This window comes from Pipistrellus hanaki (genome assembly GCF_964339955.1).
Source record: "Pipistrellus hanaki genome assembly, chromosome: 15".
Lineage (NCBI taxonomy): Eukaryota > Metazoa > Chordata > Mammalia > Chiroptera > Vespertilionidae > Pipistrellus > Pipistrellus hanaki.
Window position 1 is genome coordinate 23605180 of NC_140517.1, and position 19909 is coordinate 23625088.

General features: G+C 56.1%; 1 protein-coding gene across 1 annotated transcript; it reads right to left on the reverse strand.

The window, feature by feature from the left end:
- Positions 1-227: 227 nt before the first annotated feature.
- MEAK7 (MTOR associated protein, eak-7 homolog) lies at positions 228-19681 on the reverse strand. The gene is made up of 8 exons (XM_084905579.1): positions 19557-19681; positions 12309-12483; positions 10428-10658; positions 9961-10105; positions 9288-9713; positions 4227-4345; positions 2180-2359; positions 228-1713 (listed from the first exon to the last, which is right to left on the reverse strand). Exons 2-8 carry the CDS (start codon positions 12456-12458, stop codon positions 1600-1602), a joined length of 1365 nt encoding a protein of 454 aa, XP_084761705.1. The 5' UTR covers positions 12459-12483; positions 19557-19681; the 3' UTR covers positions 228-1599.
- Between the last annotated feature and the right edge of the window lie 228 nt (positions 19682-19909).

The window sequence follows — 19909 nt, forward strand, 5'->3', positions numbered from 1 at the left end:
GTGTGCTCAGACCCACAGGCCCACCGTGAGGGCAGCACCCCCCAGGGAACCACGCACCTGGTCTGGGTACCCTCCCTGCCTCCCGGAAACACAACCCCCTTTGGTTTGCGTGCACTCTCATCAGAACAAGCACAAGGCGGGAAACACGCAGGCAGACAAAACCTCCGCCTCCCCAGCAGCCACAGAGGCAGCAGTGAATGGTACTCAACGTACGGACGCCAATGATCTTTTATTAATGAGGTATTTAATTGCATTTTATAAAACACAAAGAGAAAACATTCCACAACAAACTGAATATTCAAGACCTAATTATTCAGATTTATGGTGAGGCTATCTGAGGGCCCCAGTGTCCTGCAACTGCTGATCCATCTGTGAGGAAGTCACCTAATGTACCAGGGAAGCTATTACAAACTGGCTTTTTATAAGGAAATCAATCGTGACTGCACCTGTGCGTGTCACGCCACTGCCCCTCTGCACTCCGTCCGAGCGTGTGCTTCCCTGTGGAAGTCTCCTTTGCAGGGCCTTCTGCTCAGTCAACGGCACTGCCGAGTGCAAAGCTTGATGAGCCTCCTGGTAGAAAATGAAGAAGCTACAAAAGGCAAACAGCTCAGTTTGCTATGGCTTATAATCAGGGCATAAATTCTGTTGTAAAAGGTCAAAGCTCAGAGCAGAAGACACAAGGACGCAGTAACGTGTCTGAGAGGCGCCCACCGCTCTGTGAAGGAATGGATTTGCAGTGTGTTTATAGTGTTTCCAGGCCTGGGCGATGGCAGCTCTGCACGGAAGCCCACCCCACTAAGCTCAGTGGTCCTTAGCATTTCGGGGCCACTGGGTTTGCCTGAAGGGAGCAGCACTGGGCAGGAAGGTGACATGGACAGGTGCGTGTCAGGAGGCCGCACCCAGGCCGGTGCCGCCAAGGTGCCACTAATGTATAAAACAGGCCGCAGACGGGCCTCCAAACACCACACACTGGACTAGTAACAGAACAGAACTTCCCTGTCGCGCTCATTTTCCCACTTGCTCATGGCACTGATGCATTTAAAGACAGCTGAGAAGGCAGGCGTGGACCCTCATGGACACCTACTGAAGACCCAGGCTGCTGCCATCTCCGAAACCTTTGGCCATTTCCCCCCATTAATATGTAAAAAAGCATCGCGATTCCCACCCAAATGCCTGTCCTTTACCCGTCGAAACGGAACGTCAAGGCACTTTAACGGTGACAGACACCCAGTCAGAGGCCAAGCGACCCCTGCAGCGGGCCAAACCCCCACGCCCAGAACCCACATGCCCATCCAACGCTGATTCCAACAGAGGTCTCAGGTGTCTCCGTGTCTTTGCACTTCAGCGAGACAAAATTTACAAAGTGCAGGACTTAAGGTGCTCATTTGACACTCGGGATTTCTGGGAGACACACCCACGCGTCAATGTATGGCACGGGAGGGGTGGCTGCGTTCTGAGTCAGCACCCCCAGGATGCAGCCGGCCGGGCAGCTCTGGGTGAAAGCTAAGCACCCGCAGGATGGGGAGGAGTCTGCAGGCTGAGCGCTCTGTCCGGGGGGTCACGCACGGCTCCAGGCCCACCCTCGCTCCAGGCTCCTCCTCACTCCTGGTCAGGGACTTCCCGGAGCCCCTCGCTGTGGCGACTCCGCCCACTGATCTCCAGCAGGGCCTGGGCCTCGGGGTCCACATCCAGGATGCTCTTGTTGCTCTTGGCCTTGGGAGAAAAGGAAACGGCTGACCAAGGATGCACAGCCCAGATCAGGAGGGGATGCTTCCAGCTTATTCGAGTGGACAATAAGCCTACTGCTGCCTCAGGAAGTGTGGTGGGGGCTCCGGCTCCCGCATTGCGGCCCCCCTGCCCCGGCATGCCATTGCTGGGAGGTGACAAGGGGGCCCAACCATGACTCAGTGCAGAACCACAGAATTAGAAGGCACCCCAACCCACCTCCTCTTGCAGATGGGGGCCCCTCAAGCACCCCAGTTCCCACCGTGGGCTTTCCTGGTGGTTCATTCTGCTAATCTCCCTGCCTCAATGGACCCCGACAGGACTCTGCTGTGCCCCCACTGGCATCCCTCTGGCCAACAAATTCGGGGAAAAGATGTGGAATAAACCGTCTCTAGAGGCTCCCCTCTAGCCAACGGAGTGAGGCTGAGGAAGTGGAGAAGCGCCCCACGCTCACCAGCTTGGAACGGGAGTCGTCTCCGACCGCCCACACCTCCATCTTCTCAAACCGGAAGTCCTCCTGGGCCGACAGCTGGGGGCTGTTGTACGTGGTGCACGCGGGCTTGGCCTTGCTGTGTCCTTTCCCGAAGTCGACGTCGATCCACAGCCCGAAGTAGTGATGCTGCCCTCCCATGCCCTGCGGAGGGAAGGCCGTCAGCGTCTCCCCGGCCTGCGTGTCTGACTCCGAGCCCACATCAGCCTCGGCCGCCAGGCCGAGATAGACAGACGGGTGCCAGTTACATATCCCAGCACCAGTTACCGGAATAACCACCGAGGTGTCCGGACCCCCACCGCATGGCTTTCTCTGGGGGCTACCCTGGCTGACAGAGGACAGAAACACGCCGCCAGGGCCCCGAGAACCTCGTGGGAAACCTGCAGCAGGGACACTAGTCCCCCACAGCCCAGGGCACTGCGCTGAGGGTGTAAGACCCTCACTCCGTGTGCCACCCACAAGGAGGGAAACCAGGAGGCAGGCCCGGGGGAAGAGGGGGATGACACAGAGCTGTTCTACCATTGCCACCTCTAAGCTCGTGGCGACGAGAACAGAACTGGGGCTCCCCTCCCTGGTCACGTGTCTGGGTGCCAACTCCACTACCGCTTCCTGAGGCCCTGGTGACCTGAACTACTTTCAAGCAAGAAGCCAAAGCAAGAAAGTGCAGTCGTCGAAACCAGTTTGGCTCAGTGGACAGAGCGTCAGCCTGCAGACTGAAAGGTCCCAGGTTCGATTCCTGTCAAGGGCATGTACCTTGGTTGCGGGCACATCCCCAGTAGGAGGTGTGCAAGAGGCAGCTGATGGATGATTCTCTCGCATCGATGTTTCTAACTCTCTATCCCTCTCCTTTCCTCTCTGTAAAAAATCAATAAAATATATATATATATATATTTTTTTAAAGAAGAAGAAGAAGAAAAGTGCAGTCAATTCTCAGCAACTTCTCTCCCTCGGACTGATGATTGGCGATTCCTGGGGACCCACTGGGTGCTGCTCCTGAGACCAAAGCCCTGTGGTCACCACACTGCCCTTTCTGGGAGATGTCGGGTCTTCAGGTGGCCCCGGGCAGGCATGCAGCGAGCCTGGGAAAGGGCACGGGGGCGCTCCCCATCCTGACACGGGGGACCAGCCTTCCTGGACCCTGGCTTTGCAAGCACAGGGCGGAGTTTCCCGAAAGGAGCTTTTTGTTAGAGGAAAATAAATTGGTGGGAGTACTGGTGAGAGGCACATCTCTCACCCACACTCAGCTGGCCCGCAGCTGCTGGGCTGCTGTGTGTGCATGGGGCCTGCCTCCTCGACCACCCAGGCCCTTGGCCTTCACCTTCCCTTGCCTCTTCCTGTAACCGAGTCTCCAGGCCGGAGCACTGAGCGGACAGGAGGTGCGGCCACCCCACACACTGCTTTGTGGGTCATGGGTGACAACTCCCCATGGCTCTAGGGCAGGGGTCTTCAAACTACGGCCCACGGGCCACATGCGGCCCGCAGAGGAGTCTGATCCGGCCCGCCAGGTTTTTTGGGCAGTGAGCGCAGCCGAGGTGTTACAGTAGGAATTAGTAGTTCATATAGTCCGGCCCTCCAGCTCTCTGAGGGACCGTGATCTGGCCCCCACTTTAAAAAGTTTGAGGACCCCTGCCTAGGGAGTCCAGCCCTGGCTGTGCCCCTCCCCCAGCTCGTCCCCCAGGCACGTGGCCGGGCAGCAAGGCCAGTGACAGGTCTGACACCAACACCATGTCCAGCCACAAAGGCCACGGATCATCTGATTACCAGGAAAACTGGCCAAATCCACCATAGCCCACAAGCCACCAAAACACCCCATCCGAGGCTCCAGGTGAAATTCTGTTACACAGGGGCAAATCCTGTCCCTCCTGTCACTCATCTCGGCCCTGACACCGGGCAGAATGAGCTGAACAGGGCACGTGGTACGAGTGAGTGAATGCAGCTCCCCGGTTATCAGGACTGACTCCACCGGGTCGGACACTCCGGTGGGACGTCCCAGCCCTTCCCCGGTCCTCACCAGTCCGTTTGGGATGGTCTGCTGCCCGTGGTTCAGGTACATGTAGTGGTTGTTGTAGCCCGTGCAGCTGTGCACGGCCATGCTGGGAGAGATGGAGAACAGGAAGCATCTGTTGTCCCCTGAAAGTGACCGGAGCACACGTAAGCAGGATCACAGAGAGAAGCAGGGCCTGCAAACAAGCCACCGCTCAGAGGCAGAGCAGCGAGGCCATCACGTGGGTATTCACGTGTGCCCTGAGCTCACACACACCCGGGGCTCAGCCATCACACAGGTCCTGCCCGAAGACAGGGAAGCAGTCATGGGACTCTGCCCGCTGCTCATTGGAAGAATGCAACCAAGTCAAAGGGGCGGGTGCCCTTTAACCTCGGAGCAAGGAGCCTGGCGGTCACTCCAGGTCCTGACTCGGTGTGGGCACAGCCTCCTCCAGTCGGCACCGGACGCTGTGGGAGGCCGTCCCAGCCTAAAAGCACGCACTACTCGGCGGGGAGGGAACCCCTGTAGACACCCCGCTGCCCCGTAGGAAGGATGGGGCAGGCAGGGAGGGGTGACCGGCTACCTTCATCCCAGGGCAGGGCATGCTGCCTCTGAGAGCAGGTACAAGTCAAAACTGTGGGCATGAACACATCCTGAGTTTCAGAGCTCTTTCTTCCTTTCTCTTTCTATCTTTCTTTCTTTCTTTCTTTTTTCTTAATATATTTTATTGATTTTTTACAGAGACAAAGAGAGAGGGATAGAGAGTTAGAAATATTGATGAGAGAGAAACATCGATCAGCCGCCTCCTACACACCCCCTCCTGGGGATGTGCCCACAACCAAGGCACATGCCCTTGACAGGAATCGAACCTGGGACCTTTCAGTCCGCAGGCTGACGCTCTATCCACTGAGACAAACTGGTTTCGGTGCCCTCCCTTTCTTGATGCATTCATTCCAGAAGCACCTTCAGCACATCCAGGAGAGGGGTGGAGGCCCGCCGTGCCCCCAGGAAGCCCAAGCTCAGGGGCAGCCACACCAGAGATGCCCCCACAGTTGTGTGAGCTTTGCCCAAAGGCCTGCCCCTCCACAGTGACAGTGTGAGGGGCACCTGGTGTCAAAACTAGCCGTACAGCCCACACAAGAGGCAGTTCCTGGTCCTCGGGGTCAGGCAGTTCCTGAGACAGAAGGAAGGTCCCGGGAAGCTAACGGAGTGCAGACGTGGAGGGCAGACACGAAGAGGGCTTCGAGCCCAGGGGCCTCAAGCTGAGCTGGGTAAACAATGCTCAAGCCTCAATCCAGACAGATCCACAGGGTGCAGTCAGGACAGTCAGGGAGTTTCTGGAGGCCCAGCTTCGGGGAGGACATCCTAAGACGGAGACAGCTGCGGGGAGAGACACTCCCTGAAGGAGTCCTCCAACCCCCCCTCCCCCCTCCCCAGGGACAAGACGTGTGGGGAAAGCGGGGCCCTTTCCTGTCTGAAGGGCATGTGAGCGCTGGGGAGGGCAGCCAGGGAGATGAGCCTGGAGCCGTCACAGGAGCCAGAGGTCAGCGGCCCTGACTCTGGGCAAAGACTTTAGTCCATGGGCTTGGGTGGCCCAGCAGGTGGGGGCGGTTTTGGAAGCGATGAGCTACCTGGTCCCACCCCGCTGCCCCATGCCGGTCACAGGATCCCTTTGCTTTGCAATCCTAGGGCTGTCTCTCAACCAACATTTACTCAGTCTGATGCTGCTAAGCAAAGCCACGGGGCCACAAAGCAGAGGCCCCTCGGCTGCAATGCACCCCACTTCAGTCCACCGGGGGCTGCCCTCGGCAGGGAGGCCACGTTGGGGGGATTCTTCCTAGGACGTGGCGGTAAGGACCCAGGGAGGCAGTAATATCTGCAGAAAACCACACCGACAGTGAGGCCCCCACCTCACTCCCACAGTGACAACCTGACAGCCACCCATGTGACACAGTTTACAAGCCCCTTCCCACACTTCTGGGGGGCCGAGGCCCTGCCCAGGACCAGGGCCGGACCTGAGGCTCTGTGCCCAGCCCAAACCCACGGGCCTTTCAGCTGCTCCACAGGAGACAGAGCAGACGGGAAGCGACCCCGGCTGTCACTTCAAGTCCCACACATCAGAAGGGACGGCTCCCAAGCCAATGGACAAGGCGCAATCTCTGAATCGGGTGGGACTCTGGAGCAAGGCTGCCCTCTGCTGGGATTCCATCCTCGTATTTCAGAACAGAAGGAACTCGAGTTGGAGAACTTGGTAACTGCATTTTCCGCCGTTCTTGGGGAAGATTAATTCTGCTTGTTAATAAAACATTAGATCCGGCAGCACTAACCTGGCGTTAATATGAAGGAGCTGGAAGAAGCGAACGTTTTATTCATAGTGGCTCTCGGGGGTGTGTTTTGTCCATATCCTAAAGCACGGCCTCCACCCACAGGCCAGAGCAACTCGTCATCCCCAAAGGCTGGAGACGGGGAGGAGGAGGGTGTGGCACTGCCCGTGACACTGACAGGGAAAGGGGCTGTGCAGAGCGGGCGCTGCGGCCTGAGACCGCAGTCCCAGAAGAGCTGCCAAGGCGGGCCCTGGGCTGGCGTCTGGGAACGCGGGTTCCGGGGGAGCCCCCACTCCCAGAACTGATCAGAGTGGCACCCGGAGCCTGAACTGCTTGCACACACAGTGACTGGGGCTGACCCCTGCTTTCCTCCCGGGAGTCTGGGACTTTGCTTCATGCCTGGCAGAGGGTGCCCACATGGCCGGCCCCCAAAATAACCCTGGGTGCTGAGCCCCGACTGAGCTTCCTGGTGGACGGCACTGTGCACGTGCTGTCACGGCCCGTTGCTGGGGGGGAGTGCAGCACGTCCTGGGGGGCTCCCCTGGGAGGGGACGCTGGGAGCTGGTGCCTGGTTGCCCCAGACTTCACCCCAGCCTGTTCCCTGGACTGATCTTGTTCTGTGTCCTCTCACGGTGATAAACCACACAGATCTCTGCTGAGTCCATGAGTGCTGCCAGTAGAACACTGTGTGTGTGTGTGTGTGTAGGGGGGGAGGGGTGGCCTTGGGCAGTGGTCAGCAAACTCATTAGTCAACAGAGCCAAATATCAACAGTACAACGACTGAAATTTCTTTTGAGAGCCACATTTTTTAAACTTAAACTTCTTCTAATGCTACTTCTTCAAAATAGACTGGCCCAGGCCGTGGTATTTTGTGGAAGAGCCACACTCAAGGGGCCAGAGAACTGCATATGGCTCGAGAACCGCAGTTTACCAAACAGGGGTCCTGGGGATCCCGGACAGTGGGGAAGAGCTGGGAGCAGCACCTGGACTGAAGATCCAGAACATTCTAAATCCGAGAGAAAATGAAATCCTAGAAATAACAGGATCTCTGAGATAGAGGTACCCGACCTTCATCTCATGAGTCCTTCCACCCCATCCAGGCACAGGGAGGCCCCCCGCTGCTAAACCTCTGCAGCTGGATGTACACACACACACACACACACACTCCCCTGCTGGCAGGAGCTCTGCCCGGCGGGGAAGACAGGAATGATTCCAGAGGCTTGCAGCTTCTCGGAGCACAGGGCCCTCGTGTGGCGGGGAAGGTGTCCTGGAGGAGGTGACCCTGGCTGAGTTCCCAACAGGTGAAGAGGGAGAAAGCAGCATGTGTCATGTCCCGAGATGAGAGGGAGCGGCCTGTTCTGGAAACCGCAGGAAGTTCAGGGGGACCGAGCACAGACTGCAAGGCGGGTAGGAGTGCGCCGGGAGAGTGGAGGTGAAAGGCGCCCGCCCGAGGGCAGTGGGGTCTGTTAGAGTTTCCAGGAGACGAGCTGAGACATGGCAAACGGACTGGAGGGCAAGGCTAAAAGCAGGGGGCCCGTGAGAAGGCAGCTGCACATGCTGCTGAGAGCGAGACCAAGAGGGAGAGAAGCGGCGCGGGGGACGCAGCAGAATGGCGGGAAATGAATGACCATCTGGTTCGGATGCGCAGTCCCTCCGTCTCCCACATCTCAGGTCCCTGGAACCTTCCTTCCACTCACACAGCTAGGGAGGGTGTTCACCCCGCCTCGCACGGGGAGGGAGCCTGCCCAGGAGTCACTTAGCCCAGGGGAGTGAGAGCGGGAATGGACCTGCGCTCAGAGCCACGAAGGAAAGCCCTCCACAGCCATGGCCTCGAGGACCCCAGCTGGGAACACAGAACTCAGGCAGACGGGCCACGCTCCGGGGACACACAGCGACACTGAACCCCAGGAAGGCACACATAACCCCGAGTATACCCAGCAGATTAGCATCTTCAAAACGGCCCTTTAAAAATGCTTATCAGCCCTGACTGGTTTGGCTCAGTGGACAGAGCGTTGGCCTGCAGACTCAAGGGTCCCAGGTTCAATTCCGGTCATGGGCATGTACCTTGGTTGTGGGCACATCCCCAGTGGGGAGGGTGCAAGAGGCAACTGAATCAATGTTTCTAACTTTCTATCCCTCTCCTTTCCTCTCTGTAAAAAGTCAACAATATATATATATATATATATATATATATATATATATATATATATATTTAAAATGCTTATCAGAGCACTTTTCTTTGAGGAAGGGGGGGAATTCTCTAGAGCCATTTAGATCTCGCTACATTCGAGATCCCACAAGAACTTCCCAACTCCAGCAAAATCACAAAACCAAAAACGTGGCGGCGGCGGCACAGCAGACACAGGGGTTCCAGGGAAGGAAGGCATCCCGTCTGAAAGAGCTGGCCTCTCCCAGGCCCTCAGGAGGCATCCGCAGCCCCGCCTCTCCCACGACCTGGACCTGGCACCATTTAGAAAACCTAAAATCCAAGTGAGGATGCATGGCCTGTCTACCCGACCCTGCCGTTGGGACCAAGAGGAAACCCGGGCATCGTTTCCCCGCCAAAAAGCAGCCGCGTGTTTCCCTCTCCTCCTAGACACAGCGAGGCAAACGCCGGGAGGAGCAGCCGGAAGAGACGCTCCCCCTTTTAACACCCACCCCCTCCGCCGCCGGTGCTCAGGGGTCTCCTGGCCGCAGCCGTCTCACCAGAACTCCTGACGCGCCCCTGGCTACCCACCCCTGGGTTTCGGTGGCCACGTCCTACCTTGAAACTGAGGCTTGACTTCCCAGGAGCAGGAGGCAAACCCGCCGAACACGTGGCCGTCGTGGTCCTCGAGGAGCAGCAGGCAGGGCCCGCGGTGGGGGACGCGCCCGCAGAGCTGGGCGAAGCTGTGCCCGTGGAGCTCGGACGAGAAGAGCAGGTGCCAGCGGTGCTGCTGCTCCCGGGGCAGCTGGGAGTTGAGGTAGATGACCGACAGGGGGTCCAGGACGCTGTCAAACTCCTGCCCCTGGTCAACCTGCCGCTCGGGGACCAGCGTGGCCAGGTCGAGGGGCCAGGTCAGGCCGAAGCCCCTGTGGATGACCACGCTCAGGAACGTGGCCACCAGGTAGGCCCTGAACACCCAGTCCTCGATCACAGCGGGGTCGCAGTCACAGTCCAGCTGCTCAGGCCCCAGCAGCTTCCTGCCGTCTAGGGAAAGGGAAAACGGTGTTAGCGGGCGATCACAGGCCCTTATATCTCCTCACCTCAACCTGCAGAATGAGGATGGTGAAGAAATACTATGAACAGTCATATACCAACCAATCAGACCATCTGGAGTCTTCCCAAGGCGGGAGACTCACACTTTCTGATTCCAAAACATGACTGCAGGCCCACAGTATCGAGACAGAATGGCACCATGGAGGCCTCAGCGTGTGGGCATGCGCAGGGCACTTGCCTGCAAGCTTCACCTCGGAGAGCAGCTGCGCAGCCAGAGCCTGCACCCTGGGCAGGGGGCCGGGGGCTCTCTTCGGCGTCCAGCCTCTCAGCTCCTGCCTGTGGCTCAGCACATGCACCAGAGAGCCGACGAGATCCTCTGTGAACTGGAAGGTTACAATGTCACCATGAATGACATTTCTACCTACGTCCTATCAGCAAGGGAGAGGGGTTTTATCCCTCTAAAGCCAACTGCAGTGGCCTCAACATGGAAAAAGATCATGTTGCTGAGGTAGTCATTCACTTCCCTAATGATCCCCTCGGCTGGTCTGGCTTTGCCAAGGCCTTTGTCCACCAGCTGGTGACCCAGGCTTCCCCAAAGGTGGGCACCACTCCGATGCTTCCACCGGCGGCTTGATCACCCCGAGCCCCCCACTTACGGACACCGGGACCACGGGGATGGCTGCACTGGTCCCCGGGCCTCCCTACCTTCTGGACTTCGCGTGCCTTCACGGGGCCGTCCGTGGCGGAAATCATCTTCAGGACCATGAAGCTCTTCTCCCGGGAGCTCCCCTTCAGCAGGTGGGACATGGACGCTGTGAACTGCTCCCGGGAGACGCTGTCGCTGGGCCCCTTCGCCGGTCTCATCAGGTCAACCCTCCGCATGCCATCATACAGCCTGGCGACCATGTCTGGGGGAAGCGCCTCTCCAATGTGGCTCTGGGAAGGACAAAGAGGAGAAAGGGCTAGACAGGGTCCAAGTTAAACATGGTGACGAGGGAACCACGGCCAACCACTATGCCATGATGCTTCTACCAGCGTGTGGCCTTCCCAGATCCTCACACGCACCATCTCTCCTGCACCGAAGGGTCTCGCATCACCAAGGACCCACATGCATAATGTGCCCTGGCTGGTGGCTCGTCATGGCCCTCGGATTCTTCCACCATCTGTTCCCCTCTCTCCAGACTTTCCCGTCTCCCCATGGCTGGCCATGTAACTCCTACATCAGGCCATCATCTGCTCTTCACTCTCCTTACAACATCTCCTTCCTCCTCCACCGATAGCCGCCATTTGCATGTCTGAATTTATGAGCATATGGTGCATGTCTATTTGCAGCTAATTTGGTCTCCTCTATATTAGGGGCTTCCAAACATAGTACCTGGCTTTCACTTCTTATCTAAGTTCTGTGTGCTTAACGTGCATTTTAAATTAATTTTTACAGTTCTTGATTAATGTCCTGCCAATAACATTCTGTAAATATCGCTTTCCTTTTGAGCGTCATCAGATCAGATTTGGTGCAGAGATTCAAAATAAATGGCGAGAGGAAGCAAATCACGAACTTCCATCCTGGTGGGGCCTGAACACGGGTCCTTCTGTAACCCTCCACCTACATGTGTGTGACAGCAGCCATGCTCTGCAGTTCCTGAAAAGCTGGCCCTCTCCCTGGCTCTCAGGAGAATATCTACTTCTGTCAGCATTTCTGGATTTCTACTGGAAAAGCAATCTCTAATTTCTTCTCAGGGGAAACTATAGAGTCACCAAGGCTTTCCGATCAACTTGAACCATATTTATCTCAACAAACACTTATGATGTTGCCACCCACTCTGCCGTCCAGTCTAGTCCGGTTCTGTCTGCTCCAGCACAGGGGGTGACCAGGCAGATGGGGGTGATTATGGTCCAGTGGAGATACTTGTGCGCACACATACACCACATGGCTGTGACCCACACAACCTCCCTGGCCAGTTAGCTCATCTGTGAGGAGACTTCGCTGGGGGATCCCTGATGCCCATCAGCTCCCATTCTGCAGGCTCTACAAGAGGAGGCTGCCCGAGCGCCTCACACAGGCCTTCCCTCCCACGGCCCCGGCACACGAGCCCATGTCATCTTTTCTGGTGTCTTCCCTCCGTCTGAGCACTTAGACAGGCAGTTAAAGCCCCCAGGGAACCAGGCAAAAAGGTGGGGAAACGGGCATTTTAATCCCTGGATGAACCTTGACTTTGAAACATCATTATTTTCTAGGCGGACCATAAAATTCCTAAGACTTCACACACTTAACAAAGCCTAAGGGCAAAAAGAGCATCAAACACTTAACAAATCCTAAAGGCAAAAGGAAACCTTTGCCGTTATCGGTCCTATGAACCCGATAGGTCCAGAGATGGGAGGCGGGGCTGGCCCCTTTGTTCAATCTCACTGGAAATGAGAGAGGAAGGCAGAGCGGAGTAGCTGTGACATATGTACTATCTGACCCTGGACAGAAAAGGAACTTTTTAAAGTTCAGTCTTACAGAAACAGAGCCAATTCTGGCTCGGGGGCCATGGTTTGCAGACTCCCGCCCTGGACTAAGCCTTAACGGGTGACTGTGGCTCTTGCCTTGAGCGCCTCCAGAGAAAAGGACCTGGGCGAGGCCGAGCTGCTTTTCTCGGATGACAGGGCATCAAACAACCGGTCCACCTCCGCCTGCTCCTCAGGAAGAAACTGCGACCAAACGCTCTGCTCCGGGCGGCTCCCGCTGTTCCCCATCTCGCCTTATTGCTGGCAGGATTCTCTGCAGGAGAAGGTACTGAGTTAGAGAGAAAAATCAAATGCCATGGCCACAGAAAACAAACTGTCGAGGGGCTGCAAGCATCACAGGGCATCCTGGGGCAGGGTAGCATCACAGGGCGGCAGAGGCCATGTGACAGAGGCCATGCGATGCCTAGGGACACTAACCAGTCACGATTTTGTGCACTGGGCCCCTAGTAATAAATCATAGCCGTACCTCAGAGATTATTGTGATCATTAAATTATCCAGCCAATGAGCTCAGGAGTTTGCACAGACTAGAACCCAAAAGCAAGTGACCTTTGTTCATTATCACAAACCCCGTTACAGATCCATAGATTCAAAGAGAAAAGCACAGTCAAATGGGAAAAAAAAAAAAAAAAAAAAAAAATCTCTTAAGGGGCAAGTGCTGTGACTTCTTAATTCTTATCCTAAACTTAATCTGGAAACTCGCTTTGGGGAAGTTGCTGGGGAGACAAGCACTCCATAAACTGCAAGGGTCAGCCATCTCCCACCAGGACAGTGAGGGAGGGGCAGCCATCCCAGAGGGCGCAGAGTGTATGTAACAGGCCCCTCAGGTCCCCGCTGTTCCAAACCTCAAGGGGAAATGGAGGGCAGTTGGGATCTTTTCTTTCTTTTTATTGAGGTGAGACTCGCTAAACATAAAACTCACCCTTTTAAGGATACAGCTCAGGGCACTTAGTACATTCCCAATAGTGTACCCCACCACTGATACATGGTTCCGAAGCATTTCCATGGTGCCCCAAGGAAACCTCGTAACCGTTACTAGTCACTCCCCATTCCTCCTCCCCCAAACCCTGGCAGCCATTCACTGCTCACCTCTCCACGGGACCTGCCTACACTGCTCTTCTCATGTAAATGGGATCACACACGTGTCCTTTTGTGACTGGCTTCTTTCACTCAACAGAATGTTTTCGAGGCTCATCCTGCTACAGTGAGTGTCAGCAATAGTAATGACTGTCATGATTTACCAGGGATATATGTAAAGCTGTGACGGAATAAAGCAAAGAGTAATTTTCGTGGCCGAGTAATACTCCAGTGTGTGGAGGGAGCACGTTTGGCTTCTCCGCTCATCTGCTGATGGACATTTAGGCTGCTTCCTCCCTTTGGGTATTGTACACGCATGTTCACAGCAGCGATATTCACAAGTACTTGTTTGAATCCCTGCTTTCAAGTTTGGGGGGTACAGACTTTGGAGTGGAATGGCGGGGTCCTGTGGTAATCTGATGTCTCACTTTTGAAGAACCACCAGACCGTTTTCCATTTGCCGTCCCCAGCAGCAAAGCGCAAGTGTTCCGATGTCCCTGGATCCTCTCCAACTTTCTTGCTATTTCTCCCATCATTTTTTTTTTTATTTTATCACTGCCATCCTGGCAGGGGCGCCATCGGCCGAACAGGAAGGCTCCAGCAGAGGCAGGGAGAGGGACTCAGAGCACTTGCAAACGCAGGCAGCAAATGAGGTCTTAGCAACCAGTGTAGGGCTGTCACTCACGGGCCATCTGATCTAAATACTTCCACTCCTCAAGTTTCTCAGCAGCATGAGGGCCAAGAAGGAAACCCAGCCCCTGGCTCAGGGCCAGCCTGCATGCGGCTTTACTATCTCTAACACAGCGGGGCAGCACCAGCTGACCCCTAGTCCCCTCCAGGGGCACAATTCAAGCAGCCACGCCAAGACTGGCCTATCCTCTTCAATTATTCTAAGAAACCCAAGAAATAACCTGACCATTTAAGACCGGATTGGAGATGAGCCATCATCATGGTCTTTAAAGACCACTGATCCCAGCAGAGAGTGGGAAAGAGTGCAAAGCAAAGGGAGGAGCAGGGCACAAACACCTCTGGTTCCGAGGTAATTTCCTACATCCTACATGCTGTGCGCTTCAGGGAACAGTCCGAGGCGAGGCCCAGGAGAAACCACAATGACGATGAGCAAGAAGCTGCGTTTCCAAGTTGCTGCAGGGAGGAAGTGGGGGGGGGGGGGGTCTTGGTAAGAGCGGTGAGGGGGCTTGGGATGGCGTTGGGGCTGTCTCCTTGGAGGGTTCGGAGAAGGCAGGGTTCAGTCTGGCCTGGGTGCAGATCAGTGACTGGGTGTCTTCATTTTTAACAAAGATGCAGGAAGAACACAAAGGGGCTACAGTTAGCACTAGGAAAGAGGCCGCACTGCTCGAGTTTACCAGGAAGGGGGGCGGGGATGTCTGGGGAGCACGCACCATGATCTTATCTTTGTCTGTACAGCCTGGTCCTGCTTTTGCTTTATTCCGTCACAGCTTTACATATATCCCCTGGTAAATCATGACAGTCAAAAGTACTTTTAGATTCATACTCCCCACCACACACATACACACACACACACACACACACACACACACACACACAACCAAGTAATTCACTCAAAATCTGTGTTGCTGAAACCAGTTTGGCTCAGTGAATAGAGCACATGTGTCAAACACAAGGCCCGCGGGCCAAATCCAGCCTGCCAGGCCTTGCAATGTGGCCCGCACCGCGCTGTCATCACTGCACTCCGCTGTCAGTTTATGACATTGTCAGTTTATGACTGTTCAGTAAACTATTCGGCCCGCGATTTAGGCTGGATTTTAGATTTTGGCCCCTTCTCTGATTGAGTTCGACACCCCTAGAATAGAGCATCGGCCTGCAGACTTAAAGGTCCCAGGTTTGATTCCCGTCAAGGGCATGTACCTTGGTTGCGGGCACAGAAGGGGGTGTGCAGGAGGCAGCTGATCGATGTTTCTAACTCTCTATCCTTCTACCTTCCTCTCTGTAAAAAATCAATAATATATATATATATATATATATATATATATATATATATATATATATATATTTTTTTTTTTTTTTTTAAATCTGTGTCAGTTTATCAGGCCACCAGAAGTTTTGTCACACGACCCTCCCTGCGTCCTATCTTGTTCTTCTGCTGAAATCCTGAAAGTGGTAAATGTACAAAAATGCACCCCAGTGAATTCATCTCATCCTCAGATGGACGGGGTTCATAGCAAAGAGCTCACTTTTCCTTCCTCTAGAAAACCTCACGGCTGTGACATGAGAAAGCCATGACTCCGCTAAACACTGGCAGAGATGAAGAGCTTCCGGACACCTGGGAGGGGGAGGCTCCCACGGCCAGCCGCCCAGATGTGTGAGGCCCACGCGGGCACCAGGGCCTTCCTGCCCCTCGCCTGGCTCGGAGGGCCCTCCCTGTCCACCTTGCACACCTCACCATCGCACTCAGCCTTCGGGTTCCGAGACCACCTGGCATCTGTGACTTTCCTAGAACTGACTGTTGCCTTAACTGAAATGGAGACAGGACATTGTTGCTCATTCCGCTTGCCCCTCACTGCCCCCCAACCTCCAGCGCCCAGGTGCATGCCTAATTGCTTGGCTAGAATTTGAGTCACAAGAGACTCTGTCCCACAGCCACCTGCCCAGGACCTAAGCCAACCTGGTGCATGCAGATACGGGGACGTCATGTCCAATGACTGTGTCATATCCTTTACTGGCCTCTCAGGGGGACCAACCCATTCTCCCCCGTCCTTGTGGGCTCCCAGGTGTAAACCCCAAAGGCTGGCCTGGCCAAGGTCCTGAGAAGGCCCGAGCACCCCATGTTCAGCTCCTATGGGACTTGCTCACAGTGGCTCAAGCTCTCAGGAGCGCCCTGGATCGGTACTCTACTATTCACAACGGGATGGCTCCGGAGTGCCTCATCTCTGTACCCCATCAGGCCTAGCCTACGGCCGGGACTCAGCACATACAAGGAAGTGATTTGTCCCAGCCTGAAGAACACAAGCCCAGAAGCCACCAGGCAGAACCCACAGCAAGGCCAGGATCTCGAGATGACGCCACCTCCAGCTTCTTAAGACACAGAAGTGCCACACCTCAGTTTCCCGGAATCCCGAGCACGCTCCGCCCTGCTCAAAACCAAGGATTTGTTCTACCAGGGGACACCAGCCTCAGTAAGGGGTTCTCACCCTCTGCCCCACTGGGGGGGGGCGGGGGGGCAAAAAGGCCGCCCACTTTTATTTTTTTAAGAATATATTTTATTGATTTTTTTACAGAGAGGAAGGGAGAGAGATAGAGAGTTAGAAACATCCATGAGAGAGAATCATGGATCAGCTGCCTCTTGCACGCCCCCCACCGGGGATGTGCCCGCAACCAAGGTACATGCCCTTGACCGGAATCGAACCCGGGACCCTTCAATCTGCAGGCTGATGCTCTGTCCACTGAGCCAAACCGGTTTCGGCGGGCCACCCACTTTTAAATGCCCCTCCTCGGAAGTTTGTGGTGTACCCAGGGGTTGTGCCATGAAGGGGCCACAGGTCCCACCTCCTGCAGGACACTTCCTGACCTCAGCAAATGCATCTGTTCCTTCAATAAACAGCTCGGCGTCTCCGGGGCTGGCTGGGCGGTCAGAGAGAGCAGGGGACAGAGAGAAGCCTCAGGCAGGCCTGGGCCTGTGGGAACTCCCGTGTAACAGGGAGAGGCAGACAGTGCTGCGGGGTCAGTGGGGATCAGGGTGAGAACTCATGCTCGGGCTGGTCTTCAGGCACCCACAGGAGGCTCAGCTAGGAAGTGGGAACAGTGAACCCCAAGATTAGTGAGGTGAAGCCTGACGTGGGGAAGGTACCTGAAGGGACTACAGAGCAAGGGACTTCCGTCTGCCCCTCACGTCCAGCCCTCCCACCTCCTCCTCCGTCCCTCTGGAAATAGGTTCCTCCACTGTTTGAAAACAAATCAGGACGGAGCAGCCCGGCCAGCCATGCCCTGTCCCGGCCAGCCTCGCCCAGTTCCCGGCCAGCCTTGCCCAGCGCCCAAACACTGTGAGAGAGGAAAGGCTGGGTGACCAGCCAAGGCAGGGCAGTGCAGAGGAGAGGTGCTGGCCATCAGCCTGGGGGTGGGCGCTGCCCATTGGAGACACAAGTTAGGCCCTGAGGCAACACCATTTTCCTAGTAGGAAGGAGTGCGTGTGGAGCAGCCGCAAATAGGAGCTTCAGGCCTATGGGAGGAGGGGCAGCTTCTAACAACATGCCCTCCCCCGGCCCCGCCATTCCTAGCCCGCAGGCACTGGACAAGGGACGCATCTCAAAACACCTCTTTTTAAAGAGCGCCTGGCAGGCCTGAGGCAGTGATGGTACAAAGTGTCCCCAGTGGTTCATCCACCCCAGCCTCCATCGCTGTGAACATGCCAGAAATCTACACTTAATTTTGGGAAGGACACGAAGGCCTTCTATGCGTCCTTACTTCTCCGCAATGCAAGTTCCTGGCTTCCTTCCAGTCCCAGCGATGGCTTTCACGGGGGCTGTCCCAGGTGCACCTCGCCACGCGGCACCGACTCTTTCCTGGCAAGCTGTGCAAACAGGCACCCTCCGCGGGCCTGCGTCTCCTGTAAGGTCCTATGCCACGTTCCCTTTCAGGAGGACGCACTGCAATATTACCCCGAGATCGCTCACCCCATCAGTCCTCAGCTGAGGTAGGTTTATCCTCTAAGGCAGAGGTCGCCAGTCTTTCGGACCTCACGGACCGCGCACCACCGGTTGGCGAGCGCTGCTCTAGGGGACATTTGGCAAGTTGATTTTGGTTGTCACAACTAAGAAGGGGGTCACTGCTGGCTGGCATCAGGGGTGCTGCTAAATATCCTACAGTGCACAGGAGGCCTGCCCCATAAAAAATTCCCTGGCCTTAAACATCATAAGGGCAGAGGGTGGGGAATCCTGGCTTCCAAGGACGGGGGCCATGGGGCAGAGCGGGAGAGTCCACACAGAACTGCACTGAATCATACCCTGGAACCCTCGCCCCAGCGCAGGGCCCCGGGTCTGAAGTGATGGTGTAACAAAGACGGGGAATCTCTGAGTTCAAGGTCAACACTTGTTGGTTGTATGACCGGGGCAAGTTACTACTAGGCCTTTTCGAACCTTAGTAAAATGGAGGAAGTGCTGCCAACGCTGTAATGAGGTGAAAAGGGTTAAGCAAGGTAACCTAGGCCGTTAATTCTGCTTTCTGGAGCCAGAGACAAACACAGATGAGCCCGCCAGGGAAGACTGAGTTCTTGCCTTGAAACAAGAGGAACAGCCCGGAAGAAACAAACTCCCTCTGTGCAGTGGAGGGAGCGGGAGCCCTTGTCCGCTGAGGGGCCGGGCGTCCTAGGACAGCTCAGTCAGCCCCTCAGAACCTCTCCAACTGGCTCCTGTTTGGGGATGCTCTCCACCCTGGCTTGTCAATCTCTAACCCCCCACCTCCAGGGGCCACGGTCCCGAGACTGGTGACCTGACCCTCACGCACCCCCTTTCTGGGAAGAATCCACCTGCCTCATTGGGACAAAAGCATTTCAAGCCCTGCCTATGTCCCAGAACAGCAGCCCTCCTGCAGAAGGTCAGCTTGGACCGGAGCCAGCCTTCAGGCCCCGCAGAGTCCTGCTGGCCGGAAGGTGAACTGACCTGCAAAGGCCGGCTTCCGCCCTCTAGAGAGCCCCACCGACTCATCTGCAGGTGTCCGCATACGGGTGCTTTCTCTCCCTCTCCTCTCTGCCCTGAATTTAGTGATCAGACTCAACTACCTGGGGAAACGCTAGTAGGTTGTGATCAGAAAAGCAAGAAGGAAGATCCCCCTTCTCCTCAACTCCTCCCCCTCTCTTCCCCACCCCACATTCCACCTTAACCTCCCTGACTCCTCCTCCCACAGATGTTCCCGTCCCTCCCATGTCCATACCAGCATTATTGCTCACCCTTCCAGACCGCTGGCCTCGGCCCTGGCGGTGGCACCTGCTGGGACACTTTTACCTCCAGCAAACGAAAGGCTGGAGGTGCGGGGTAATTTTTGTGCTCTGACAGACCACACGGAGACCCTCCATCCCTCAAAGCTGTCCCCCCATCGCCCCTAACCTGCCCCCACCTAGGGCCCCTGGCAGAGAGGTGCAGGGCCCAGGCGACTCGGGGTACCTTCGCTCCCAGGACCAGGGTCATTACCCCTGATCGCTGCCCCCGCCTCCAGGCCACAAACCCAGAGCCGCTTTCTCAGCTCACCTCTGCCCCCCATCACCACGGAACCAAACTCACCTTCCCAGCTCCGAAAACTGGACTTGCCTTCCGGTCTGTCTGGCTGTTCAAGGATTTTTCCCCCTGGAGCGGCCAGCCCTGTTGCCAGGCGACGGCGCTGACGGGCGTCTCTCTGCCCCAATGGCAGAAGTGGAGGCCAAGGGGGCGGGGTCCTATAAAAGAGTCAGCCAATGGCGGTGCACATCATGGGGAATGGGCGGGCCTTGGCGGGTAAGGGCGGGGCTACATACTGGGCGGGGCCGGGACGTAGGTGGGACCAGCAGGCAGGAAGTTGCTGGGGGGAAATGCAGGGAGTTATGCTAGTGCAGTGTTTCCCAAACTTCTCTCATGAGAATCACCTGGTGGAGTTGTTA

Excerpts from the sequence above, each read along its gene's own strand:
- MEAK7 (XM_084905579.1), bottom strand. The coding sequence starts at position 12,458 with ATGGGGAACAGCGGGAGCCGCCCGGAGCAGAGCGTTTGGTCGCAGTTT. Across the intron at positions 9,714-9,960 it reads CTCCGAGGTGAAGCTTGCAG|ACGGCAGGAAGCTGCTGGGG; the intron begins GCAAGTGCCCTG and ends CCCTTTCCCTAG. Across the intron at positions 4,346-9,287 it reads AGTCAAGCCTCAGTTTCAAG|GGGACAACAGATGCTTCCTG; the intron begins GTAGGACGTGGC and ends GGTCACTTTCAG.